A 24,717-nucleotide genomic window follows, 5' to 3' on the forward strand; every position below is an offset into this window, starting at 1 on the left:
AGATGCAGGACAGCTATCTAGCATCCAGTCACCGTCGGGGCGTCGACAGGGTACGAGAATTCACATTGTCCAAGACCATGTTGTTTTGCCAATACAAGCTAGGCAAGAGTAACCTACAGACGGCTAGATGATGCAGACTTCACTTATGTCGATTGTACTTCAGGAGAGGTGGCCGCGTCTCTTTTCGGGAGGAATCGCAAAGGACGCATAGCGTTAGAGGTATGGGCAGAGACGCATCACAGCTTGTTGGAGTCAATATACGTGGAATAAGACGTGGTTCAATCGGGAAGGATTGCAGAGAGGAAGGACAAAAGGGGAGAAGAGAAACCTCGGGCTATAGGCCCATTCTTGGAACCTGAATACACCAAATTCATTCGTATTTTTCACCTGTGGCTGGCAAGAACCGGACTTTTACCCCGCGATCAACCTGTCGAAGTTCTTCTCTCCATCGGCCACAATCGGTCAAGGAAGGAAGTGACGCTCCAGGTAAAAACGGGGCTCCTGCCTGTCGGTGAGTTGAGATATCCAAGTAAGACAAGAGGCGGACGGAACTGATACTTGACTTGAGGAAGGAGCGGTGCCTACCTAGTTAACTAACCTCGACTCTCCATCACCTCGACTCTACACCACCTAGACTCTACATCACCTCGACACCCTTCCTTTTGTTGTTGCTGCCAAAAGTTAACCACATCAGCCCTCCCACGTCGCGCACCTCTTTCTTTTAAGTTATCAACGACCAAGATGCCGCCTCATTTGCCTAACGAAGTCCTCCTGGCAGTCATCGGAACCCTACGCAGCTCCAAGTCGACCCTCGAGCGCCCCGCCCAAAACTGCGCCACCTTGTCCAAGCTTTGCCGCGTGTCCAGAGGTTTCCAGCAAGTGGCCGAGCCCTTTCTCTACGAGTCGATCTTTCTCAGTGATGATAGACTCAGCGCTTTCGTGGTTACTATTGAACACAGGCCCTACCTTGGAAGCTACGTCAAGGAGCTCGACATTCCCGTTGGTGGACTGACAGGCCTCACTCGCTTCTGGCTTCGGAAGCGACTAGAAGAGCGGCAAGACTCTATCGATCATAGTCCTTTCAGGCGCGCCATTGGACTGGCTTTGAACAGTAAGCAGCTCATGAGTGGTCGCGATGCTGACCTCGAAGGCATCTATTTGCTGCTTCTGGCTATGCTGCTTCCGGAGGTGGAGGTCGTGCATTTCGCACCCAACACAGTGATGATGGAATTTGTCGCCGAGGTGGACCGCTCAGGACCTTTTCCTCGTCTACAACAGGTCTATGCTGAGGGTGTTGGGACTGATGAAGAAGGCTTAAAAGAAGGTATGCCAGCCCGTCTGTGCGAAGCCTTCCTCTCGCCGACAGTGCAGATCTTTCACGGCTTTCATGTCGAGTGGCTGAGGCATATCAAGTGGCGAGGAGCGGAACGCATGTCGTTGAAGTCAGTACACCTCGGACGCTCGCTGTGCAATGGAACAGGCGTGAAGGATCTTCTCAGTCACTGTCCCGACCTTGAGAGAGTCAGCATTAAATGGGCAGGTACATACCTCCAGCACGATACCGAGAACATCGACTTCCCCTTCTACGATCAAATTGGCGAGGCGCTAAGACGATATGGCCACAACCTTCGAGAGCTCGAGCTGGACTGTCTTGAGGAAAATCACTATAATTGCGACTACCCTCGAACTATTGAGGAACTGGAAGAAGAACGTATCGGTTCGCTGCGGGAAATGATGCGGCTCAGAACGCTCCGGTTGCCCCTCGACCTGCTACTTGGGGAAGACGACTATACACCTCATCTGGAAGAGGAAGATCATGAGATTGGGCCGCAGATGCTGGCACTGACCCTCAGCGATGTCTTGCCGAGCTCTTTGGAGATACTGGAGCTGATGAGCTGTCCATGGAATGGGATAGAGCATTTGCACACTCAGATACATGACTTGCTGGCAACCGGACAGATGGCGAATCTGCGTTCCATCTTGGTAGAAAGACACCGAGGGGAGTTCCACCGCGACATCGCCCACCTCGGCTGGAATGCCAGCATTATTGAGGACTCCTATACCAGTCTCCCGGACCTCAAGTGGGAGTGGAACACCTTGTTCATCGCCAGGAAGGAATGCTCTCGGATCGCGTAAAAACAAGGTTGTTTCGCTACGGCTTCCTGATCGAAATTGGAACCGATTCAGGTGTCGGATTTTAGCCAAAGTTTTATCAACTAAACTTAGCAGGGAACGGAATAAGATAAATGGTTTCGGACCGCATGTTCTCTGGCAAGCTGAGTCTTTGGGATGTGATGATGGTGTCAAGGGATTCACACAATACTAGGCAAGCTGATGTGCTTACTTACTTAGTTAACGTAGCAACTAAAGTACTAGTTTGCCGCTCAATATCTTACCTTAGTAAAGAATATGCACTGTGAAGCGCCTTCAGAGGAGAATGATGGCAACAATGATTATGAGAAGGGAGGGACTTGTACGTTGACCGGCACTCTGTTTTGTCACCCAATTGAATGATCAAGGTAGTAAGGCCCCGTGATCCGGGACCCACTTCCGGGCCGGTTCATCGACAGCATCGTCGCGCCCCACCGGGCCGGAGTCTTCGGTGTAAGGTACCTACATTACCCAGAGATCTCACACGCAGTCGGTATGGTCCTCTAAACCTTTAGGCCTCGAGATGCTACTCATGAAATGATGGAATGGGAATCCCGCTGGTAGCCAATCACTCGGGCTTACGGCTGTTGGTACGACATGGCGCAACCGCTACCTATGTTTAGTGGGTTCCCTGATCATTTTATCACAAGAACAATGCGCCTGTCCAAGTATCCCGCACCAGAGACGCTGCATCCATTCTATCACCCAATCGTCTGACTTCGTGAAAACGGGCAACCCGTAACTTCCAGATCTATCAGCTTAAGTCTCGGCTATCCTCGCAAGCCAAGACTACAAGGTCTAGCACCTCCTCTTCTGGGCGTAGCCTCGCATCCCCGCGTACGACGTTGTAATTGAGTTTGCTAGGCCCTCTTCAGCACGCCGAAAGAAACGGTTCACAGAATGTCTGCGAGAATGCTACGCTGGCCTGCGAAACGTCGAGACTCGAGAGCGTCATACAAGCATCTCGGTCTTGGCTTGCATGGTTATTAACCGTCGACCCCTCACTTTTTTCCCTTTAGGTTCGCCAGGGCCAAGATGGAGATTTTGTGCGATTCACACGGCGGGGGAAGGTGAACGAGACCGCGCAAAGATCTGCCGGAGATGTCGATATAAAGTGTCAGACGCCGTTATTTATACACCTCTAAACGACGAGCAATTGTCGGCGACTTGGCTGTGTTCGATTCACAAGGTCACCATGAAGCTCACAGCTGTACTCGTGTTCATCGCCCCAGTCGTCGCCCTCACCGGCAACGGTAGGATAGCGACGCCCCGAGACGAAAAGGTCAGCTACGACGGCTACCAGGTCTACCGCGTACCAACAACCAACGCGCGACCAAGCCAACTCGCCCGGCTACGCTCATTCCCGTCCATCGACCTCAAGGGCTCCGTCGAAGTCGCGATCCCGCCCAGCGAGGTTGATTCACTCAAGACTCTGGGACTGTTGGACGACGCGCAGCTTCTAGACGATGACCTCGGGCGGGCGATCAGGGCCGAGTCCGAGGCTGAGAAGAAGCCCGGCTTGTCCAAGAGGGGCGAGCTGCCGGACCTGAGCTGGTTCGACTCGTACCACGCGTACGACGACCACGTACAGTACTGGAGGGACCTCCACGCTGCGTTTCCCGACAACTCGGAGTGGCTGGACATTGGTGCCTCGTATGAGGGCCGCAACATATTCGGGTTGCGGCTCTGGGGAGGCGAGGACACTGGGACGAAGCCTGTTGTCCTCTGGCATAGCACCGTTCATGCCAGAGAGTGGATTACTACAATGGTATGTGAGCCCATTTCAGATGCTTGTACAACTGAGGTTGTTAATGCCCGCGGGCAGACTGTCGAGTACTTGACCTACCAACTCATTGACGGCTACAAGTCTGGAGACCAAAACGTCACAGCCTTCTTCGACGCCTACGACTTTTATGTTGTGCCCTTTCACAACCCCGATGGTATGTCAAAAGCCGTCCTTACCAAGCTCCCGTTCAAATCACTCACAAAATCCCCCTCCGTGTCTAGGCTTCGTGTACAGCCAGACCACAAACCGCCTCTGGCGCAAGAACCGCCAGCCGCGTTCCAATACGACCTGCATAGGCACCGATGGCAACCGCAACTGGAACTTCCAATGGAACTTCCCCCTCGAGGACGGCAGCGTCTCCGGCAACCCCTGCGGCGAGACGTTCCGCGGCCTCGCGCCGGGAGACACGACCGAGAACGTCGTCCTCTCGGCCCTCTCGCGGGAGCTAGCCGCCACAGCTACCAACTCCACGGGCGGCATCAGACTCTTCATCGACTGGCACAGCTACTCGCAGCTGATCCTCCTGCCCTGGGGCTTCTCCTGCGAGCCCGACGTGCTTCCCCGGAACCTCCAGGCGCAGCGGGACGTGGGCGCGGGGTACGCCGCTACGATTGCGGCGACGAGCGGGGAGAGCTACGAGGTCGGCCCCTCGTGTGAGATTTTGTACTATTCTACGGGCTCCGCGAGAGATTTCCACCACGGGGCTTTGAATGCGACCTATTCGTGGAGCGTCGAGTTGCGGCCCAAGAGTGGTGGGAGCGGAGGGTCTGGTTTTATTCTGGCGCCCGAGTTTATTTTGCCCACGGCCAAGGAGCACTGGGAGGGGATCAAGTATGTGCTGGGTGTTGTTGGTAAGTGATAGATGGATAGCTGCTTTACTGCATAGTTATTTCTCCACACTTTGGAACACAAATTGCTCGATGTCTGAATACCTAGCCATCGGACGCACTCCACCTCTGTCTTGCATGGCCCCCCAGGATCTATTCCGATTTGGGGAGAATGGGTCATTATTCCACGGCGGACTTTCGATTTGTCATGAATCTTTGAAACACACCCCAAATATTCCTTTGTAAGCAGAAATGACATTTAGCTTATCAAACATAGCTGAACAATGTTAGTTCTCCCCCGGACCTATTTTGTCCGACAGTATGCTAAGTTTCAGTGACTGCGGGGACAACTCGTAGCATCGGAAACAGCTTCCAAGTTAGGTGCAAGCTGAACGCAACTTTTAGGGTTTCCAGTTGCTCATAAAAGCGCTTGCCAGAGTCCCTCTTGCCATCGATTTAAGGATAACTGATCAAACTAACTGGGCATCACGACTGAGACTGGGAATTTTAGTAAGAATCAGTCATTGTTCATTTGACTTTATCCATTGTAACGTTGGATCTAATCAAATTGACAACCATCCCAACAAATCTCCACAAAAAGCCGCACCAACAAGACCAAAATGGCATCTGAGAAGCTTCAACCGATCAGGGTCTGGACCTCCAAGAACGGCCCGAACCCATGGAAAGTGCACTTTGTCCTCGAGGAGCTCGGGATCCCCTACGAAGAAAAGTATATCGACTTCCCCGACATGAAGAAGCCACCCTTTGAAGCGATCAACATCAACGGGCGCGTACCCGCCATCGAGGACGACAACACGGGCATCACGCTGTGGGAGTCGGGCGCCATCCTCGAGTACCTCGTCGAGACGTACGACAAGGAGAAGAGGTCAATCAGCTTCGAGCCGGGCACGGCCGACTACTTCCACGCCAAGCAATGGCTGCACTTTCAAATGTCCGGCCAGGGACCGTACTTTGGTCAGGCCATCTGGTTCCACCGGTACCACTCCGAAGACGTGCAGAGCGCCAAGGACCGGTACATCAAGGAGATTCGGAGGGTTTCCTGGGTCCTGGACCGGGCTCTGGAGGGACGCGAGTTCCTGGTGGGCGACAAGTGCTCCTACGCGGACATTGCCTTTATCCCCTGGTTCAATGTTGCGTTCTACCCGTGGTATAACATGAAGGTTCCTGGTGCTTTTGCGGATCAGATCGATTTTACAAAAGAGTTCCCGAACACGGCCGCGTGGATGGATAGGCTCAGAGCTAGGCCTATCATTGCAGAGACCCTGAAGAAGAGAGCCGCGACGCTGTAGAAGAAGGAAGAAGAAAGTAGAAACTAACTCGTTACGGGTTCAAATGAGAAAATAAGTCATTGTTTGAGTAAGCGCGTATATGAGAAAATGCGTTGTGATGTGCTGCACATTACGACATAGACATCTCGGCCCGAAGCCCCCACTATTTGCGGAAGTGCCATCCGGGCCCGCCTCCGGGCCGCTTTTTGTCAGCCCAAACGAGGCCGAGATCGACCCGGACGGGCGAATCTCATTCACATCTCTCAGCAGCTCGCCCGAGGAGCCGGACAGAAGCCCGCTTTCATCGCTCTCGCTTCCCCATAGTTTGCGATCTCTGTATGCGTCTCTCGTCCACTACAGTGGCGAGGCGAGAGCACAACGGCCCAGAAGATTGAGGTTGGAAGGTGCCATTGTATCCGAATCAGTAAACGCAATTGGAGAAGACGGGAGCGGGTGGGGAACAAATACTGCTCGGAGCCGATTGTGACCTTGAGATCATGGATGTGTGTCTTGCTTCGAACTGGTATACTTGCCTTTTCCGGACGAGTGGGAACAGGACAGTACACTTGCGTTTGGGCACATGGCAAATCAGCGTCGATGCAGAGGCGATTATTCGCGGCTCGCGTCCTCGCGTTAAAAAAAGAGTGGACTTTCGGGTCGATTTACGACCTGCAGCTTACGAACCATGAAGTTTGAACGCCCTACCTACGCGCAGATAGGCACGTATGAGACCCAATCTCTGCGTAAAACCGAGATCTCCGAGTGCTGGAATTTTCTTCTTAGCTCGGCACCAAAAGAGCTCAGCGTTATCGCTGGCAAAGGTTGCCTCACCGTCATTGATGGAGCTTTCTATCGTTAGCCTTGTGGGAATAAACCGGGAGCTAGTAGGATGCAAAGTGGAAAGGAAAGAGAAAGGCAACTTCCCTGTCGCGCCCGGTATGAAGTCACGTATCAGTCTTGCTAATCCTCAATGACTCAATGCTGCAACTTACTCGGTGTCCCTTCCGCTGCCGTCTGTTACAGTCCCAACTCTAAAGACACATCACACCCATATCAGCTGAATCTGAGATCCAGGAAGTATGTTTGTTCCCTCGGCGCTCTAGGAGGTACACCTGAGGAGAAACCTATTGGGGAATAGGATGCAATCTTTTCTACAACGCCGGCGCGCGGGCATTGAAGCCCAGGCGCAAATCGACAGAGACATTGGAAAAGCACAGTCCTCAACAGCGCCAAGCAGGCCGCACGACGATATAGGCAGGGACCTCGAGAACCAATCTTCTTCGTCACAGGAGGAGGAGGAGAAGCGAGCAAGTCCACTCTTGGAACCACCAGGCGGCACTACCACCACCAAACCCGAAAGCAACGAGCAACCGAATCATGAAGGGGAGTACGATGCCTCCGGTACGGCCGTCGAACGGAGCCAGACGGCACGGACAGGACACTCCGAAGGCACGGCTCTCGGCCGCGTCCTGACCGGCATCCACGTCCGGGACCGGACCGGCGAAGAGGGTCACGGCGGCCGCGTCTTCGTCGTCGGCTGGGCGGGGCCGGACGACCCCCTGGACCCGCACAACTGGCCCACGGCGAAGCGCATCGGCGTGACGCTGCAAATCTCCCTCATCGCCCTCTTCGTCGGCTCCGCGTCCGGCATCGACGCCACGGTCCTCCCGCAGGCCGCGCAGGATCTCGGCGTCAGCCAGGTCGCCGAGTCGCTCGCCACGGGCCTCTACCTCGTCGGCATGGGCCTGGGTTCCCTCATCGCGGGACCCTTTTCCGAAACCTTTGGTCGCAACGCCGTGTACGCGGCTTCCATGGCGGTCTTCATGATCTGGATCATGGCGTCCGGTCTGGCGCCCAACTTTGGCGCGCAAATCGTGTTCCGGTTCCTGGCGGGATGCTCCGCCTCGACGCCCCTCGTCTGCTCTGGCGGCTCCATCGCAGACATGTACAACCGTCTCGAAAAGACGTGGAGTTTCCCCTTGTACGCGATAACCTGCTTCGGCGGCCCCATGATCGGCGCCGTCATGGGCGCCTACATCGGGCCTTCCAACGCCGTCAGCTGGCGCTGGGTAGAGTGGACGACGCTCATCTCTTCTGGGCTCGTGCTGGTGCTTGTCCTGCTCTTCATGCCCGAGACGTACGGCCCGCTGCTCCTTCAGTGGAAGGCCGCGCACTATCGTCGCATAACGGGCGACGACCGCTTCCGCTCCGAGCACGAGATTGTCGACGCCACGCTCTTCAGCCGCCTCAAGACGAGCATGACGAGGCCGTTCCTCATGCTGACGGAGCCCATCATCATCGCAATGACGCTGTACATCACCGTCGTCTACATCGTGCTCTTCACCTTCCTCGTCGGGTGGCCCTACATCTTTGAGTATACCTATGGTCTCGACCAAGGGCTCGCCAACATCATCTTCATCTCCATGTTCGTCGGCACGCAGGTCAATTTCCTCTTTGTGCCCTTCATCTACGCCAAGACAGCGAAACGAGTCAAAAGCGATGGTGGAAAGGCGGGCTTCAAACCAGAGATCCGCTTGTGGTATGCCACCTCCGGCGCCGCCGTCTCCGTCCCCATTTCGCTTTTCTGGCTCGGCTGGACAAACTTCGCCAGCATCAGCGTCTGGTCTGCCATCTTCGCGGTCGCCGTGTTCGGGTACGGCGTCACCGGCATCTTCATGTGCGTGTACATGTACATAATCGACTCGTACGAGATCTACTCGGCCTCTGCACTCACGTTCGTCGCGCTCATCAGGTACATGGTTGCGGGCGGCATGACCGTGGTAGGAATCCCCTTTTTCGAGAAGATGGGAACGCACTACACCCTGACCATCCTCGCTTGTATATCGGCTGTGCTTGCGCCGATTCCCTATGTTTTGTATTACTATGGCCACTGGCTCCGAGCCAAGAGCCGCTTTGCGGTGTCAATGTAAAGTAGTAACATACATCTAGACAGCGTCACCACTTTAATCAAATAGCACATTACGTTGCACATACCAAGTATGTCTGCTCATTAATTGCAGAATAATCTTGACCATCCTACCTAGATCGGGCAATCCACTGAGCCGCGAGCTGAAGTTGTGCTGACATAGTTTGATCATGTAGGTTGCTGAATAGACAATGTTGTACTTGTGCTTAAACACAATGTCGATAAAGAGCAAACGACTCTAGCCTAGAATCGTCATCATCGAGGATCCGGAAAAGCCCCTCTGACAGGAAATCCTTCGATCCACTTTCTCTGGAAGACGTTGAGAATGACTAGAAACATCTAACCATCGCTTCCAACTTCCACCCACCTCCGGCACTTTCCACTAGCCAGTGTTCCTGAAAGTATTCGAGACCCTTCGTCTGAGGGTTCAGAAGAAAAGCACGGAGTCTTCTCAATATCAACGAATTGACCGAGGAAATTCACTGTGGTTCTTTGCTCGTCCAATGCTGCGGTGCGGATAGAGCCACGGAGCAACCGATGTGAAATTCTATCCCTCATTCAAGTCTGCTGGGTTCTTCCTTGCTCACTTCTAGACATGCAGAATCTTACATCGTGAACCCTCAGACTAGAGGCGGCGGGAAATGTCCAGCGTTCAATTCAGCACGCGCGAAGACCCCAACAACCAGACTTAAACAAAGCCGGCCAACCCAAGGAAGCCGGGAGTAGACTCTTAGAAAGGGAAAGAAAAACAAAAAAACAAACAGGCATTTCGGGCTGGGGCAGCATTCATAGAGGAGAAATTCTTCACAAATCAGCAACTCTTTATTCTCGAGGATTTCTCCCATCCCCCCTCCCCTCCAATTTATGGACGTTGTCTCCTGAGAAATGTTGCACTTCACACGTTCTGCCTAATTGCCGTGAGCCTTCTCAATTCCCACGTTGAGTTCCTCTCCCCTTCTTTCCATCTCGGACCTGCCGCATCGTGTGACATGAGGTTGTTTTCTTTTTGCTTCGTATCAACTGCCTGCCAGCCTCCTCGCCGCCTCCCTTTCCCCCCCTCCAACATCATCATCGCTCCCCTGCGACGTGACCGTCCAATGTTTGGTTTTCTTTGTCAAAGAAGAGGAAGAGAAGATAAAAAGCCCCTACACGGAGTAGTTACACAAACAAAGCCAATGAATAGCTTGAAAATAAACGCCAGCCCGTGGGATGATGTTCCTCCTCGGATGATGAGGAGGTTCCCGACCATGCATATAATAATAGTAGAAAAAAGACACAAAACTTTACATCGTGCTGTCGTCGCTTCCGTTGCATTACCATTTCGTATGGGAATCATCATTCCCAAGGAATCAAAATTCAACGCAGCCAACCCCCTTTCGAGTCGTAATAATCATAGGCCATGCGTCTTTGCCCCCTCCTTTCCCGAGACATTTGGCGGCGTAGTGACTACCTGCCTTGGGGTCTCGAACTGGCCATCTCACCGTGTCGTCCACGGTGCTGGGTCGTGTCGTATGCCTGAAGCACTCTCGATTGACTCTCATCTGCTTGGGAGAATGCGTAACCGCGCTGCTTACGCATGCGCTGCACTTGTCGCACCTTGCGAATTGCCTTTTGGAATTGCTCCATTCTGTTGGATGGATTAGTGAGCTGCCACCAAGGAGGGCTGTGAGTATTGGGGAGTAACATACCTTGGTCTGTAATCTTGGATGTTGTACTTTTGAATCTCCTGGATGTGATGGTATGTCTGCGGCATGTACATGCGCTTGGCAAACTTCCAGGCAAAATCGCGCAAAAGACACATAATCGCGAGCGCAAAAGTCTGCAACCAGAAGACCGGGCTGCTGTACAGCTTGGGAATGACACCGTGGTACTCGGCCGAAAAGGGGATCATGGGGGCGACGGTGCCGTACAGAGCGATGAAGCCCCACCAGAAGAGCATACTGCCGGGGATGGCCATGACGTGGTACTTGGTCCAGTTGTTCGTGATCAGAGCTGCCTTGCCGAGAACGGTGAGCAGGACCGCAGCGTACATGGCCGTGCCCCAGACCCAGTGACCGGCGATTTGTCCATCGCCCTGGATGAGTTCACCATACCAGATGAGTTGGCCAAAGACATAGAGGATGATGGAGTGATACACAGCGTTGGCAACCCACTCGGCAAAGACTTTGATCTTGAAAAACTGATTTTGCTGACCCATGTTGTACAATTGAGGGTAGCGGTCAAGAAGTCTGGCGGAAATGAACTGGTCAAGAATACCCAGAGCGAGAGGAGGGAGGACGGTGTAAAAGACGTTGTAGAACGAAAGGGTCCAAGACTCGTAGATGACGGCTCCAGAAAAGACGTTTTGGAAGGTGTACTGGTCACGTTAGTGATCTGAAGTCCTCGAGTCGACTATGAACAAACTTACCCAAAATTGTGTCATGTACAAGGTGATATTTTTGTAGAAGGAGAACAGAATGGTCTTGGCAACGCGCTGGTAGCTCCAAGCGCCGTGAACGAGTAGTAGCTTTCTGAGATACCGGAACTGGCCGATGGATACGTCGGCGCTTCGGGCGGCCTGTAGACCTTCCATACCGCTGATGCCGACACCGATATGGGCAGCTTGAATCATTGACACATCGTTGGCACCGTCACCAATGGCCAGCGAGATGGCCTCCTTTTGATACTTCTTGACCAACTTGACGACAAGAGCCTTTTGAAGGGGAGAGACACGGCAGCAGATGACGGCCTTGCACATGATGGCGAGGTCAAGGAACTGCTTCTCGAGGTCCTTCTCCAAGGCGTAAGTCAAAGACTTGCCATCAATGACGAGGGCGAGAGTTTCCGTTTCGATCGTTCCGTCTCCCTGAGTGCGAATAGCCTCGAGCTTCTTTTGTATGTTGTCGCGAGTTGCCTCGGCGCTTTCCTCGTTCACAATCAAGAGCATCATATCCTCGCTAAGCAGCTTGCAACTCATTCCGATGTTGATGGCGGTCTCCTGACGATCGCCCGTCAGGACCCACACTTTGATACCGGCCTGCTGAAGCGTGTGAATGGTCTCGGGAACACCATCCTGAAGGCGATCTTCAATAGCAGTCGCTCCAAGGAGGTAAAAGTCGTGCTCGATAAGTTCTGCTGCCTTGTCCAGCTCGTCGGCACGGTTGCCGCCAACGGTCATGCCGGCCTTTTCAAAGACCTGGAACCATTCCTGGAACTCCTGCTCAGGAACTTCACGCATGGCAAGGCAAAGCGTTCGGAGACCTTCAGAAGCGTACTCTTCCAGGTGACGCAGGGTGGCTTCGACGTGGGGGTTCTGATCGTTCAGGCGCTCGAGGATGACAGTATCGGCACCCTTGCAGTATACGCGGACCTTTCCATCGGGGCATCGATAAATAGTCGACATGCGCTTTCGGGTAGAGTTGAACTCGCAAACGGCCAAGAGCTCATACTCGAGCTCGCGTCCCCCAGCTTCGATGAAGACAGACCTCGGCTTGCGATCGGTGAAGACGTAGCCGAGCTCAGCCGCGCCCTCGACGAGGGCACCCTCATCGGGGGAGGCGGCTTGGTACTTGATTTTGCCGCCCTTCTCCTCGCTTCTCTCGGGAATGACTGTGTGGCAAGTAGCCAGCAACGCCAGGAAATGATCAATGACGGGAGCCGTTTCGTGGCTCTTGAGATTCTCCGCCAATCTCTTATAATCGTGGATTCCAACCTCGACACCATCCTGAATTGTCGCCCTGAGGTCCTCGGGAACATCTTCGGCATATTGAATACCGCCAATTGAGGCCTGTTTGAATTCCATCATATTGCAAGTCAAGGTGCCTGTCTTGTCGGAGAAGACATATTCGACCATGCCCAGCTCTTCGACCAAACTCGATGTTCTGCAGTTTGCCGGCGTGTCCGTTCTGTCGTAGTAGATGTCGAGATCGTCGTTGATGAGGATCCCGTGCCAGTACTTGACCATTTCCAGCGTGACGAAAAGAGAGATGGGCACAAGGGAGGAGAACAAAACCCAGTATGTGACCATGTCCTTGAAAAAGGTCTTGATGATATCGTTTGCGGATCCGGTAGAGTCAAGCATCAGGTACTGGAGAGCTTCGCCCTCAACCTTGCGCTGAACAAGATCGCCTACTGTGCAAATGACGCTAAGCACAAGGAGGATACCGACCAGCACGAGAACAAGAATGTTCAGCTTCTTTTCGACCTTTGTGCGCTTGATGGGTGCAGCAGTGGCGTTACGCATGAGCTTTGTCTCGTGTCCAGTGAAGACAACCACACCATGGATCCAGGGTGTATTACGAAGAGTAGCACCTCGTAGGAGAAGCTGCTCGGGGTTGAGCGGCAGCTCTTTTTCACCACCACCAGCCTGCATCGTCAGGGTGGCCTCGTACGTGTACAGACTGCTGTTGGGCTGTTCAGACTTGATTCTTCCCCCGAGCCGGCTCAGATCGCTGGAGCTGACCATTGTACATGTCTCGGGCAACGCCTGCTTGATCTTCAAGTTTGTCTCTCCGTCGAGATTGGCTGTTTCGATGTAGCAAAGTCCCTCAGGCTCAGAACTTGCAAGCAGGACCAGATCGGCAGGGAAGGGCTCTTCAGATTCGACGCGAATAATGTCTCCGACCGCAACATTGATCCATTTGGACTCCTGGAAGGCGGTTCCGCGCAGGATGCGGGCCTTGGACGTGTTCAGCTGGTGGTCGGCTTGTTTTCTTCGGTAGTCCTCGACTAGTTCCTTGCCTGCTGACACCATCATGACGATGAAGAGCGGAATGATGGTAGTGTATCTGTTGGTAGGCGAGAGATTGGGGATTTGCTGCAGCGCAGCCGTGAACAAGAAGAAGATGTTGGCAAACTTTGAAAATTGTTCGAAGAGGAATTTCGGGAGGAAGGTTGCGACATTGTACTTGGCCGTCGAGATGTGGTTGTCGACGTATTTGTTCGCTGCGTTCGCGGGCGGGTTGTTGAGATGGATCAATCTCGGGCCCAGTGTCGAAGGGTCCGGCTTCTTTCCTCCAAATCCAAACTTGAAGTTACCCATGTCGAACTTCCTTCCCCCCTTGGCTTGCGCGTCGATGCCAGAGTCTGTCCGTCCGTTGCCGCCGGCTTCCGTCAATGGCAAGTCCATCTCCGAGTATCCTTGGCCCATCCCAAGCTTATTCTTCATGCGGCCAAAGAAGCCTCCACCCAAGCTCAGGACGCTGTTACGGTTCCGAGCATTGGACCTCGCAGAGGGATCACCGACATTGTTCGTACTCGTCGCGGCGCCGCCTTGTTGGTAGTATGATTCGCCTTCGGCCGAGTAGTCGTCAAAGTCGTCGGCGTATCGCTGGTAATTGTTTAGTTCTGATGTTTGACTGTAGTGTCTCTGCATGTATGGGCCGGAGGATGCGCCGCCAGAGACACCAGGTGATTGAGGGCCGCCAGGTAACGGTCTCAGTGCTGAGGGTTGCTGTGTGTGATTCCCTCCTCCTCCTCCGCCGCCACCGCCCACAAAGTCATCGTACGAAACGGAGGGTCGGCCTTGGGCCTGGTCTTGATCGTGATTGTAGGAGCGTAAAAGGTCGTCGTCGTTCATGTTCGATCGCTGCCCAGCATTGTAAGTCGGTTGCTCGCTGTCCAAGTCTAGTAGCAGGTCGTTATTCGAGGGACCTCCTGGAGGACCACCCGTAGGTCGTCCAGTCATGCCGGGAAGGCTGGTAGCGTTGCTAGGCGATCAATGTGCAAGTGTCGAAATGGCCAGCATGCGAGTTTCGAGGTAATTAGGTTATCGTCGTGTTTCCGGACACATGAAGGGAAGAAGCGATGCAGTCGGGAGGGTGTGGTCGCGGACAATTTGGTAGCCTAATCGGTGGATGATGGAGATTCGTATCGGCAGCAGTAGCGTAGCTAGAGGCGACGACGACGACAACGACAATCGGCAATGAAAGCGACGCCGCAGCTGGGCGTTTGCTGAGGGTAGCTGATGTGGTGGGAAAAAAAGAAGTGGCCCAGCAGTCCGTATTTGTTGCAGCACAGCCTCCTTCTGGCGCAGGATTAGGATTACACAGTGGTCGGCTTGCGCTACGTCAACGGGCTGAGTGCGCAAGTGTACCGTAGGTAGTTGGTCCCTGGGCGAAGACGAGAGTAGGTACCTCGTGGCCGAAAGACGGTCCCTGGTGGCAGTGGCTGAAGAGGCAAAGCAACGCAGTCGCTATGATTGGCTTGTAACGGTCGAAGAATTTCACGACAGGAGAAGGCGTCTTGGAGACTGTCGAGAGGCCAAGAAGTAAGGTGATGTGAGGTGTCGTCCGCGGAAAGGGTGGGATCTGCGGAAAGTCGTGTTTGAGGTGTTGGTGGTGCTTGAATGGGGTTGGATTGGGGGAACTCGGGAGACAGCGCAAGGGAGCCGGCCGGATGAGACTGGAAGCTAAACAAGCAGCACCAACAGCAGCAGTAGCAGCAAGGCGTTGGAACGGGCGTAACTTGTAAGGTTGGTAGCGTGGGGTTTTCAGGGAGGCGCAGGGCAGCAGCAGCAGTAGCAGCAGTAGCAGCATCAAACAGTGCAGATTGAAGACACCAAACCTCAATGGAAGGGACAGGGAAGGGTCGAAAGGGTCTCGTTGGCTTGAACTGGGACGCCTTGTTTGCGGTACCAAGGTACTTGACTGGCCTGCAACGTCTGCTCACAGCTGGCAGTTTCCTCGGGCAGGTGTGGCAGGTATCTTCATTCTCTGTACTTTCTTGGGCTGTTTTGCTGTGAGACCAGGTACGACTTCGAGCTGGGCAATGGGATTGGGTGGGCTTCCATTGCTTTTGGGACCGCAGCTCCACCAGAAGGGGGCACGTGTGGGCCTGTTACTATTCTGAATTTCTGAATCCTTGGAAGGCCGTTTAACTGGCTGGGCCTAGCATTGGCTGCATCTCTTCCTCCACGTCCTGATCCTCTTTGCCTCTCTCCGTACCGGATGCGAGACCACAAGCTGACAGCGACAGCGAGAAGTTTAAAGAGCTGCGTCGGCCTCCAGCCACACACGCCAGACTACGACGACAGGGCGAAGTTGGTGGATGTCGGCAGGAATGCCCGCTACGCCACTCTCGGTCAGTCAGCCTGCAGCCTGCGTGCGTTTTCCCCTCAACGCTAGACACAGTCGCCAATCGAACCTTCAATCGAGACGTAAGGGGCGGACGGACGTCTCGCACGGAATTTCGGGACCCCGTCACATTTAGCCTCCTCTGACACGAGCCAACTTCAGAGTCCGCCTCTGCTCACTGCTCGACGGATAGGAAAGTCATAGGGAACAGAGTACCTGTATCTGTATGCCCGCTCAGACCCCAGTGGCTCCGACGACCACCTAGCCGACGCCAGGACCAGCGTGTAAAACGGCCAATACACCAATACACGAGGACAGACGATGAACAATGGAGACAACGCAGCAATGCCCAGGTTGTTGAGCAAGGTTTGATCAGGGTAGGAGTTAAGCATCATCTCCCGTTCGATGACAGAACCTGTTTCCCCTTGGCCATGTGCCTCTTCAGAGTCGTTTCCCCCCGATGATCTGTGATTACCTGTGGAGTACGGATATGCTCTGTACGGAAACTCTCGCTCATCCCAAGTGAACAGACGAAATTTGACCCAACCACGGCATATTCTTTCACCCCAGTAACCCCCGGCATTCTCCAAGATGCTGAAGAACTTGATCAAAAAAAAATCCATTTTCAATTCCAAAAGTGGCTGGGGTCCCCGTATGCGTACAGCGAGGAAACAGCTCGACAACAAAGTACCCCCCCTATTGTGGCTACCGCGTGAGCTGGGCCAACGGTCCCAGAGCCAGAGGTCCAGACAGTCTGAACGTCCAATGTCGTCCACTCATTCTCATTCTCCAGGGCAGACATTCCAATCCCAGCCCGGCCCGGTGCTGGACCCACCCAAATCGAGACGGATCCACCGGGGAAACTTCAGTCTTCAGCACTGACCAACAATCCGCCGCCCTGCGACGCACATCTGTTATCATATCTTATCTCAGCCTTATCACTTGCAGCACCAGCCACTCGTTCTCTGCCTGTCTCCCTCAACCATCATCAGAACACCCTTAAGCAATTGCGACTTCAACACAACCGACGACAGATCTATCCACCGAATCTAACACATCCCCAAAATGGTCTGCACAAAGTGCCAAAAGCTTGGCAAGGGCTCCACGACCCTCGCGACGCCCTCCGTAAAGAAGAAGAGCGAAATCTACCACGGCTCCTCCTCCTCGTCCTCGTCTTCCTCCGCCACCAAGTCCGCTACGCTGGGCACGACCGGCATCGGCAAGAGCAAACTTCTCTCCAAAGCTGCCAAGAACCCCTACGCCCAGTACTCGAGCGCCTGCTCAAAATGCAAGACAAAGGTTTCTCAGGGCCACTCCCTCTGCCAGTCGTGCGCCTACCGAGCCGACTCGTGCGCCTCGTGCGGGAAGCCGAATAAGAAGGCCAAGGGGGCTGCCCCGTCGATTGCAGGACAGAAGTTCACCCTGAAGTGAGAGGGCAACATGTTATGGAAGAAACGTAACATTTCTTACATTGCGACAAACCAATATTGCCGAAACATCCAAGACGATGCCCTTGCGACGCGGACCTTGCGTCCGACTAGAATCTAGAAGCCGGTCTGCCTGCAGGGGTCAGGAGCTGCAGCGATGAGGCATGGCAACGAGGCCTATACTCTGCGCCATCGAGAGGCTCACTTACATTGCGGCACGCGGCTTAATATGCGCCAGGTCAGGGACGGGATGCAACAAGTGGCAGGCCTTCAATACCAGTCTAGTCGAGGGCAGAAATCAGGCACGAAGCACGAGGGCCAAGCACGACAGACAGTCCCACGACGTCTGACATCACTGCTTCATCCCAACCAAGGTAACAACAGTACTAGGTACAGATAGTCATAACTGCAAAAACAGACCTCAAGGGTCAATCAACGCACAAGCCTTGCGTTGTCAAATTCTGTAATTCATTCTACATTGGTCGTTCACTAATCGTTCCCGAGACCGTGGTTCATCCCTGCCTGTCATAAATATAAACGTTAACGTCAAATCCAACCTCGCGCGGCCCCTCCTTCGAGAGCCGCACTTCATCTTTTGGCTTTCTTACAACGACGCCGTCGGCTTCTTGTCGACCTTGCTCTCGATCCACGCCTTGATCTGCTTATTCACCTCCTCGGGCGCCTCCCACAACGCCCAGTGCGTCGCCGTCACCTCGCCCCTCGACAGGTCCTCAAAGTGCTTGTCCATGCCCGCCGCCATGGCCGGCGGCAGCGCCGCGTCCTTTGTCGCCGAGATGAAGAGACTGGGCGGCGTCACCTTGTACGCCTCCCCGCTCTTCTCCGCCGCCTCCGCGAGCGGCAGCTCCTCGTCGTGGTTGATCTTGCGCGTGCGGTACCAGTTGGTGGGGCCGCGCATGCCCGACTTGCTAAAGTTGTCGGCGTAGTACGCAATCTCCTCCTCGGACAGCAGCGGCGTGGGACCGATCTTGCCGATATTCTCCCAGATGATGCCCCTCTCCGTGTTGAAGACGAGCTCGCCCGCGGGGCCCTTGCCGCCGTAGATGCCCTGCAAGAACTGCCGAATGTCCTCGGGCTTGGTGAGCTTCTCGGGCACCTCCTCGCTGCGCAGCTGGAGCTGGTACTTGAAGTTGGTCAGGCGGCCGGCGGCGATGATGTCGGCGAGGTCGAACCAGGCCGTCGTGGGCGCGTTGTAGGGCGTGCAGACGCTGAAGACGCCCTTGATCAGGGACGGGTGCCACATGGCGAGACGCCAGACGAGCGCTCCGCCCCAGTCGTGGCCGCCGAGGATGATCTGCTCGCCCGGGATGATGCTGTCGCAGAGCGCCTTGATGTCGTCCGACATGCTCTTGAGGGAAAAGGCCTCGAGCTCGGCCGGGGAGGCCGTCTGTCCGTAGCCCAGGGTGTCCGGGACGATAACCTGGTACCCCTGGGCGAGGAACATGGGGATCTGGTAGCGCCAGCCGAGCGAGATGTCGGGGAAACCGTGGATGAGAACGACGGAGCCCTTGGGGGCGGCGTCGCCCTCGGGCTTGCTGTAGAGGTAGGAGTAGGTCTTGCCCCTGACCTCGGCCTGCTTGCGCTCGACGCGCGGGTCGTTGGGGGCGATCTTATCGACGGCCATCGTTGGTTTGTGTATCCGTATATCGGTATGCGAGGTTTCCGTCTAAAAGGAGTGAGAGCTGTTAGAGACCACAGCGAAGGGCGGGAGGAGAGAAGGAGGGGCAGCTAGCAGATGGCGGGGTCCGCGGGACTTTTATACTCACGTTGGCACTCGACGTCTGCCAAGGAAGGGACCCTTGCTACTACAGCTCAGGAACCGATTGTAAGCTCCCTCACAATGCTATTGCGGGGAATGATAAGACAAGGTGTATATGCGTGTTTGTGTGAGTGTGTGTGTGCAGCTTCACCAACACGTATCTTACTAGACTTGTCGGAAAGACAAAACTACTTATACCATTCGAGGTATCGCCGAGTCGCCGAGTTATGGAGACAAGTATCGCACTTTGAAACTCGCCCGATTGCTTAGAAAGCTATAGAAACTGGCCACCTAAGAAAAACATACGAGCGGTGTAAATCGAGCCTCGGCATAGCTTGTCCCATTTTCGGGCTCTACCTCAATGCAGTACTTCGCACACAGGATATCATCGACCGGTTTGCACCAAGCTCTGGGTCCAGCGTATGGGTCGCAAGGTGAGGGGCACGGCTTGAGGTGACAGGGGATCTGACGTGCGGCGAGCGGCGGCATTGGCGAACGGCGTGGCCGGGCATCCACCCGCGCGGGGCATCGCCTTTGCTGTTCATCGGAGTCCCTTGATGGAATCGTCCTAGCGGGCCCCGTCCGTGCTGTTGCGATGCCTCGGTCCAGGGACAACTTGAGACAAGGGGACTCGCCATTGTCGGACGGTACTCGAAACGGGGGCTAATCATTGTCATTTTCCCCAACATATAGTTCAGAGTCGGAGATCGCATTCTCTTCACCCGAAAAGCGCAGACTACTGGGGCAGACGGAGGCCAACGATTCTTCAACGGCAAGGAACAGCTGTTCTGGACTAAGAGGTCCCACCAAGCTAAAGCAGGAGAACGTCACCGGTCTTATGCTTGAGTCAGAAAGCATGGCTCAACATAGCAAGCCCTTCAGTCGGCGAGCAAAGTTGGCCTGAATCCCGTTTCTGGACCCAAGCTTCTTTCTTTTTCAAACATCACCATGGGCACCTTTCCCAAATAAACGCCGCTTTGAATTCCAATTGGTATCATAAAAACCCCCAACTCCGCCTTCAAACTCGCGCGCAAAGCCAGAGGAAATAGCGTGCCTCCCATCTCGCCGAATGTTATAACAATCACATAAGCTACCGCGGTAGTGGCGTCTTCTACAATGAAACGCCGGGGAAGAAAAGATGGGAAAACACCCTCGCTTTTGTCAGGCATTAATAGATAACCATATCCTCGTCGTTTTCCACGACATCACCAGGTTCGTCGTGTGTCTCCCGCTCATGTCTGTCTCTGTCAGAAGACGCAGCTGTGTGGTCGGTAGCTGCGGGAGCATCAGCAGAAACCTCTAGCGGAGCCTCTGATGGTTGTTCTTCTATGGCCATTGGCACAGGCTCCTCCTGGACCGTGGTCGGCGGCTTGGCGCGGCCGTGACGTCTCTCGTGCTCTTCTTTCTGATCTTTGAACGCTTCGAGTTCTCTCGCGATAGTGTTCTTGGCGTCTTGCACCTGGTCGTCGATCTCGTCTTCTTGTCCTTTGGTAAGCTTCCATGGTCGATAGTACTGCAACACGTCAGCTTATGGCTTCCCCCTCGCGCAACATGCCATACGCACAATTGGCGGTCCTGCCTTCGTCCGGAGCGATTGTGCCTTTGCGAGCATGTTGGCATGTCGGGTTTTCATCTGCGGTAAAGGAAAGCTTATAAGCACTTGGACGAAGCCCTCAAGGGAGAGAGGGGCAAGCACATACGACTTTCTCGTCAAACAAAATCTGCTCCTTCCACCGCGCCTCGGTGATCCGCGCGAGCTTCTCCGTCCGTCTCTTCTCGTCCTCTGCCCTCTGTTTCTGCGCCTTCTCCTGCTGTCGCTGCTCAATCTCCCTCCTCTTCTTGTGCTGCGAGCTGGAGTTGGTCTGGCTGAGGGTGCTCAGGAGACCTCCGAACAGCCGCTTACCCCGCTTCTTCTCTTCATCCCTTGATAAAGGCGCTCGTCGAGCGATACTGGCTCGAGAATCTTCATCGCGCGGCCTCGAGTCCTGTGTCGACTCCTGTGTGGGTCGGTCGCCGTGGTCGCCATCATCGAATTTCGCTCTTTTTGATGATTCTTCCGCTCCATCAAGGGAGTCTATAGAAGCCTTCCGCTTTTGTGTAACCTCCATCTCAGAGCTCGCGGGTTCGGGGTTGATGATGTCGGCAGGTGCCCTGGAATCTGTAAGCTTCTCTTGCTCGGTCCGAAGGGAGCCGTTTTCGCTGTACTCTGTGACAGTGGCCATGATGATGTCGCTTCCCACAATCGCAGTCGCTGTCTGCTCGGCAACAATGTCAAAGAAGGCAGAACGCAAAGGAATGCGGTGTGCACGAAAGGAACTGAATGCGCCTCGGTCCCATGGTAGGTATCCCGAAGCTTGACAGCTCCAACCCAAGCTCCAAGGCTGAGGTTTGTCAGCGGGGTCCAGCCACTCGGAGGGACGAACCCACAGGCTACCCCACTTCGGCCGGATCAGACAAGGGTCCGCACCAATGACCGAAAGAGAACCGAGAGGAAGAAGTGGCGAGGCTGACAGGCGCGAACGTCTTTTCTCCAAAGATTCCTGGTGAAGAGAGGGTACGATAAGCTGCGACTTGCGACCATCACCTCCCGCGATCCGCAAGACAGCTTCAACCAAACCTCACACACACCGGAGGCGCTTCTCGCACAGATTTCCCATCATGTCGCGCCATCACCCGTAAGCCATCCCATAGTCATACTCCTCAAAATAAATACCCAAGCTAACAACTCCCGCCAGCGATCTCGTAATGTGCCGCAAGCAAGCCGGCATCGCCATCGGCCGCCTCTGCGACAAGTGCGACGGCAAGTGCCCCGTCTGCGACTCCTATGTCCGTCCCACGACCCTCGTCCGCATCTGCGACGAGTGCTCGTTCGGAAACTACCAAAACAAGTGCGTCGTCTGCGGCGGCGAGGGCATCTCGGACGCCTTTTACTGCTTCGAGTGCACGCGCCTCGAAAAGGACCGCGACGGGTGCCCCAAAATTATAAACCTCGGCAGCTCCAGGACCGATCTGTTCTACCAGAAGAAAACCAATCGGACGGCGACGTACTAGCCCCTGCGTCGCCCGGGATATGGGCAAATTTGATGTGTTGTTTGATCGCGAGGAGACGTGAAGACTACAAATTTTATGTGTGCTGTGGAACAGGTATCGCATTGCCTGCGGCGTTTGGTGTGTTTTGGTTCACAGATATGGGGCAAGGGTTTTGCGGCATAATTGGGAACAAGTCAGACACGATGATCTTTCTAAAGCGGCATGCAATGGTTTCACCAAACAAAAGAAATGCTTCATTTTGCATAAATATCAAAAAGAATGGCCAACCAATTAGGCCAATGTTCATCCAAGTTCGTATAGTACAGTGAGGTCAAAGCTAGCCAAGTACCCGCGTCGTAATCATATGTAGCTAACCTTGACTCCCATTCCCGCGGTTGCCTTGACCTTATTCCAACCATTACCAAGCACTCGCTGTATCCGTTCGCGGACGTTCTTCTGCCCAAACATGACGACCAAACCCAAAATAAAGGCCACGAGCCGCATCAGCAGCATCGGGTTCGTCTTAAATGATGCTCCTAGCTGGTCAATCACCTCGCGCAACCGAGAGATGACCATTGACGCCCTCGTTCCCAAGGTCGGCGGAGCTGAGGATTTCCCTTTGGCCCTAGAGGCGGGCATTTTCGAATTAGAGTTGGACCCTGATGTGTTGGAAACGGCCCTGGCGTGACGTCCCTTGCTTGAACCCGCCTTGCTCGAGCCTGCTTTACTCGGTGTCTTTTCGATGCCATAGTCCCCTTCAGCGCCTTCTCTTCTTGCTCTCTCTTCCTCTAACCTCCGTCGTTCCCTCTCTTCATTTTCAGCTCTCAGCTTCTTCGCCTCCTCAATATCACGCCGAAGCTGTTCTTCCTGCTCACGTCGCTCTTCCGTTTCTCGCCTCTCAGCTTCCTGCTGTTCCTCCTGCAGGCTTTGCAGAGCTTGCAAAAACGCCTCGCGGCGCTCATCGTCTAATACCGAGCTGACGCTGATAAACTCTCGGGCATAATCCCATTCGTTATTGCGGATGAGTACGTGGAGCGTGTACAGCTCGAGGATTTTAACCCTCGCATTCAGATCCCTCGGTGTATCCGCTCCACTGGTGGCCTTCGCCGGAGACCTATGCCGATTCAGCCGTGGTGACGGCGACGGCGAGTCGGAAAATCTCTTGGAGAAGTCCAGATTTGGTGATGTGGCGGCTGCGAGATAGCTCTCGAGCTTCCTTTGGTTCAGTTCTTGTGTCCGGGCGTGGGCTAGTAAAAGCGTGGCGCTACGTTGTTGTTAGTGTGTGTTTCCAGCAAGGAAAAAACAACGACAGAGAAGGCATCTTACAGATTAATGACAACGTCCGAATCGACGTCGCTCTCGACGCCGTGGTATCCGTTGCGTACGACCTCCTCCCAGACCTCTCCTTCCCTAACTTTGGTGCACAGTGCTCTCCACTCCTGGCTCCCAAACGCATCCTTTCCTTCGTCTGGCTCCAGTTCGACGATGGCGTTGAGCGTCGTCAGGTACAAGCTCCAGACCTTGATCCTCGTGGATCGCGACGCCCTGGCGACGGGCGCTGGTTCGCCTGCGCCGTTCTCCGACTGTCCCGTAGGCGGGGTGATCAATGGCAAGATGGTGGATAGTGCCTCGGGTAGACGGCGGGTGAGGAAGAGAGTCGATGCCTGGCGGTAAGTCTTCGAGATTTGCGAGGTATGGCGCGCTGAGGTCGATGAGGATAGAGACGAGATGGAGCTCGCGAGCATATGTGGTGGGAATGTTGCGGTGGTCTCGGAAGAAGCGACCGTAGGACTCAAGGTCGCCGTGTAGGAGCCGTTGAGGGACGACATGTTGGCGGGCATTTAGGAGCGGGAGGCAACAGCAGCAAGCAATTGGGTCAATTTGTCGGCATTGAAAAGCCCCAGGCGGAGGGAAATGAGGGAAAAAAGAACGGGGACTATTGTTATGTATCCGACGTGCGGAGAATGGCGGCCATCATACGCGTTCCTGCTCAAATGCCACCTGCGGGTTGTGAAGAGAGCCGCGACATGTGGATGTGGTTAGATTCGGGTTCCTGGGCGTTGTGGTGGTGGTGTGTGGTGTGTGGTAGTGGTGGTGCTGAGTAGCTGGGGGTTGCTGGAGAATGGAATTGGAGTCTGCTGACAGACAAACATGCCGATTACCGCAGCACCTGCACAGGTGCCCGGGACAGGCACGCACCGGCACGGTTACACTTTTCGGCCATGGCCCAAGTTTAGCCTCGGTTTGTTTCTTAGTGGGTTCCCCCCCAGCTTCTGCGTTGCTGCGTTGTATGCTGCCGCTGGGGGGCTGGCCAGCTGACCGCCAGAGCATGAGGGGAGCGATAAGCGAGTACCGGTGACGTTGTCGCTGGACAGCTCACATGTCAAGTACCTCTTTAGCCTCCACGAGCGCGGCCTTCTCCCAGCGTCCGGCCCACTTGAACTTCTGATTG

The 24,717-nt window shown here is 54.6% G+C and overlaps 10 protein-coding genes across 10 annotated transcripts; 6 read left to right on the forward strand and 4 right to left on the reverse strand.

Moving 5' to 3' along the window:
- Positions 1-503: 503 nt before the first annotated feature.
- Positions 504-2,455, forward strand: BDZ83DRAFT_614578 (uncharacterized protein). The gene is made up of 2 exons (XM_060507843.1): positions 504-2,331; positions 2,397-2,455. Exon 1 carries the CDS (start codon positions 742-744, stop codon positions 2,134-2,136), a length of 1,395 nt encoding a protein of 464 aa, XP_060367034.1. The 5' UTR covers positions 504-741; the 3' UTR covers positions 2,137-2,331; positions 2,397-2,455.
- An 891-nt stretch (positions 2,456-3,346) lies between these two features.
- On the forward strand, positions 3,347-4,873 carry BDZ83DRAFT_650052 (zinc carboxypeptidase; the record flags this gene model as incomplete). The annotated part of the gene is made up of 3 exons (XM_060510341.1): positions 3,347-4,091; positions 4,159-4,788; positions 4,824-4,873. The coding sequence occupies 3 exons, from the start codon at positions 3,347-3,349 to the stop codon at positions 4,871-4,873; spliced, it is 1,425 nt and encodes a 474-aa protein (XP_060367035.1).
- Positions 4,874-5,035: 162 nt separating this feature from the next.
- On the forward strand, positions 5,036-6,195 carry BDZ83DRAFT_233513 (putative glutathione S-transferase). The gene is made up of 3 exons (XM_060501823.1): positions 5,036-5,050; positions 5,100-5,140; positions 5,202-6,195. The coding sequence occupies exon 3, from the start codon at positions 5,385-5,387 to the stop codon at positions 6,072-6,074; it is 690 nt and encodes a 229-aa protein (XP_060367036.1). The 5' UTR covers positions 5,036-5,050; positions 5,100-5,140; positions 5,202-5,384; the 3' UTR covers positions 6,075-6,195.
- A 914-nt stretch (positions 6,196-7,109) lies between these two features.
- On the forward strand, positions 7,110-9,094 carry BDZ83DRAFT_233545 (major facilitator superfamily transporter). Its single transcript, XM_060501825.1, has one exon. It carries the CDS (start codon positions 7,193-7,195, stop codon positions 8,981-8,983), a length of 1,791 nt encoding a protein of 596 aa, XP_060367037.1. The 5' UTR covers positions 7,110-7,192; the 3' UTR covers positions 8,984-9,094.
- Positions 9,095-10,425: 1,331 nt separating this feature from the next.
- BDZ83DRAFT_573477 (phospholipid-translocating P-type ATPase) lies at positions 10,426-14,644 on the reverse strand (the record flags this gene model as incomplete). Its single annotated transcript, XM_060504619.1, has 3 exons — positions 10,426-10,606; positions 10,668-11,335; positions 11,387-14,644. The coding sequence occupies 3 exons, from the start codon at positions 14,642-14,644 to the stop codon at positions 10,426-10,428; spliced, it is 4,107 nt and encodes a 1,368-aa protein (XP_060367038.1).
- Positions 14,645-17,096: 2,452 nt separating this feature from the next.
- Positions 17,097-17,462, forward strand: BDZ83DRAFT_650056 (cript family protein; the record flags this gene model as incomplete). The annotated part of the gene is made up of 1 exon (XM_060510342.1): positions 17,097-17,462. One exon carries the CDS (start codon positions 17,097-17,099, stop codon positions 17,460-17,462), a length of 366 nt encoding a protein of 121 aa, XP_060367039.1.
- A 436-nt stretch (positions 17,463-17,898) lies between these two features.
- On the reverse strand, positions 17,899-18,761 carry BDZ83DRAFT_614593 (Alpha/Beta hydrolase protein). The gene has a single exon (XM_060507844.1). It carries the CDS (start codon positions 18,717-18,719, stop codon positions 18,063-18,065), a length of 657 nt encoding a protein of 218 aa, XP_060367040.1. The 5' UTR covers positions 18,720-18,761; the 3' UTR covers positions 17,899-18,062.
- Positions 18,762-20,403: 1,642 nt separating this feature from the next.
- BDZ83DRAFT_718164 (pinin/SDK/memA/ protein conserved region-domain-containing protein) lies at positions 20,404-21,457 on the reverse strand (the record flags this gene model as incomplete). The annotated part of the gene is made up of 3 exons (XM_060512034.1): positions 20,404-20,748; positions 20,800-20,868; positions 20,936-21,457. The coding sequence occupies 3 exons, from the start codon at positions 21,455-21,457 to the stop codon at positions 20,404-20,406; spliced, it is 936 nt and encodes a 311-aa protein (XP_060367041.1).
- A 436-nt stretch (positions 21,458-21,893) lies between these two features.
- Positions 21,894-22,286, forward strand: BDZ83DRAFT_750482 (PHF5-like protein; the record flags this gene model as incomplete). Its single annotated transcript, XM_060513923.1, has 2 exons — positions 21,894-21,910; positions 21,971-22,286. 2 exons carry the CDS (start codon positions 21,894-21,896, stop codon positions 22,284-22,286), a joined length of 333 nt encoding a protein of 110 aa, XP_060367042.1.
- Positions 22,287-22,554: 268 nt separating this feature from the next.
- Positions 22,555-24,581, reverse strand: BDZ83DRAFT_614610 (peroxin 26). The gene is made up of 2 exons (XM_060507845.1): positions 23,592-24,581; positions 22,555-23,529 (listed from the first exon to the last, which is right to left on the reverse strand). The coding sequence occupies exons 1-2, from the start codon at positions 24,104-24,106 to the stop codon at positions 22,626-22,628; spliced, it is 1,419 nt and encodes a 472-aa protein (XP_060367043.1). The 5' UTR covers positions 24,107-24,581; the 3' UTR covers positions 22,555-22,625.
- Between the last annotated feature and the right edge of the window lie 136 nt (positions 24,582-24,717).

This window comes from Colletotrichum acutatum, assembly GCF_030867785.1.
Source record: "Colletotrichum acutatum strain CBS 112980 chromosome Unknown BDZ83scaffold_28, whole genome shotgun sequence".
NCBI lineage: Eukaryota > Fungi > Ascomycota > Sordariomycetes > Glomerellales > Glomerellaceae > Colletotrichum > Colletotrichum acutatum.

Coding starts and splice junctions, on each gene's coding strand:
- BDZ83DRAFT_614593 (XM_060507844.1), bottom strand. CDS start 18,719: ATGTGGCACCCGTCCCTGATCAAGGGCGTCTTCAGCGTCTGCACGCCC.
- BDZ83DRAFT_233513 (XM_060501823.1), top strand. CDS start 5,385: ATGGCATCTGAGAAGCTTCAACCGATCAGGGTCTGGACCTCCAAGAAC.
- BDZ83DRAFT_614578 (XM_060507843.1), top strand. CDS start 742: ATGCCGCCTCATTTGCCTAACGAAGTCCTCCTGGCAGTCATCGGAACC.
- BDZ83DRAFT_233545 (XM_060501825.1), top strand. CDS start 7,193: ATGCAATCTTTTCTACAACGCCGGCGCGCGGGCATTGAAGCCCAGGCG.
- BDZ83DRAFT_614610 (XM_060507845.1), bottom strand. CDS start 24,106: ATGCCCGCCAACATGTCGTCCCTCAACGGCTCCTACACGGCGACCTTG. Junction 23,530..23,591: donor TCGGACGTTGTCATTAATCT/GTAAGATGCCTT, acceptor ACAACAACGTAG/CGCCACGCTTTTACTAGCCC.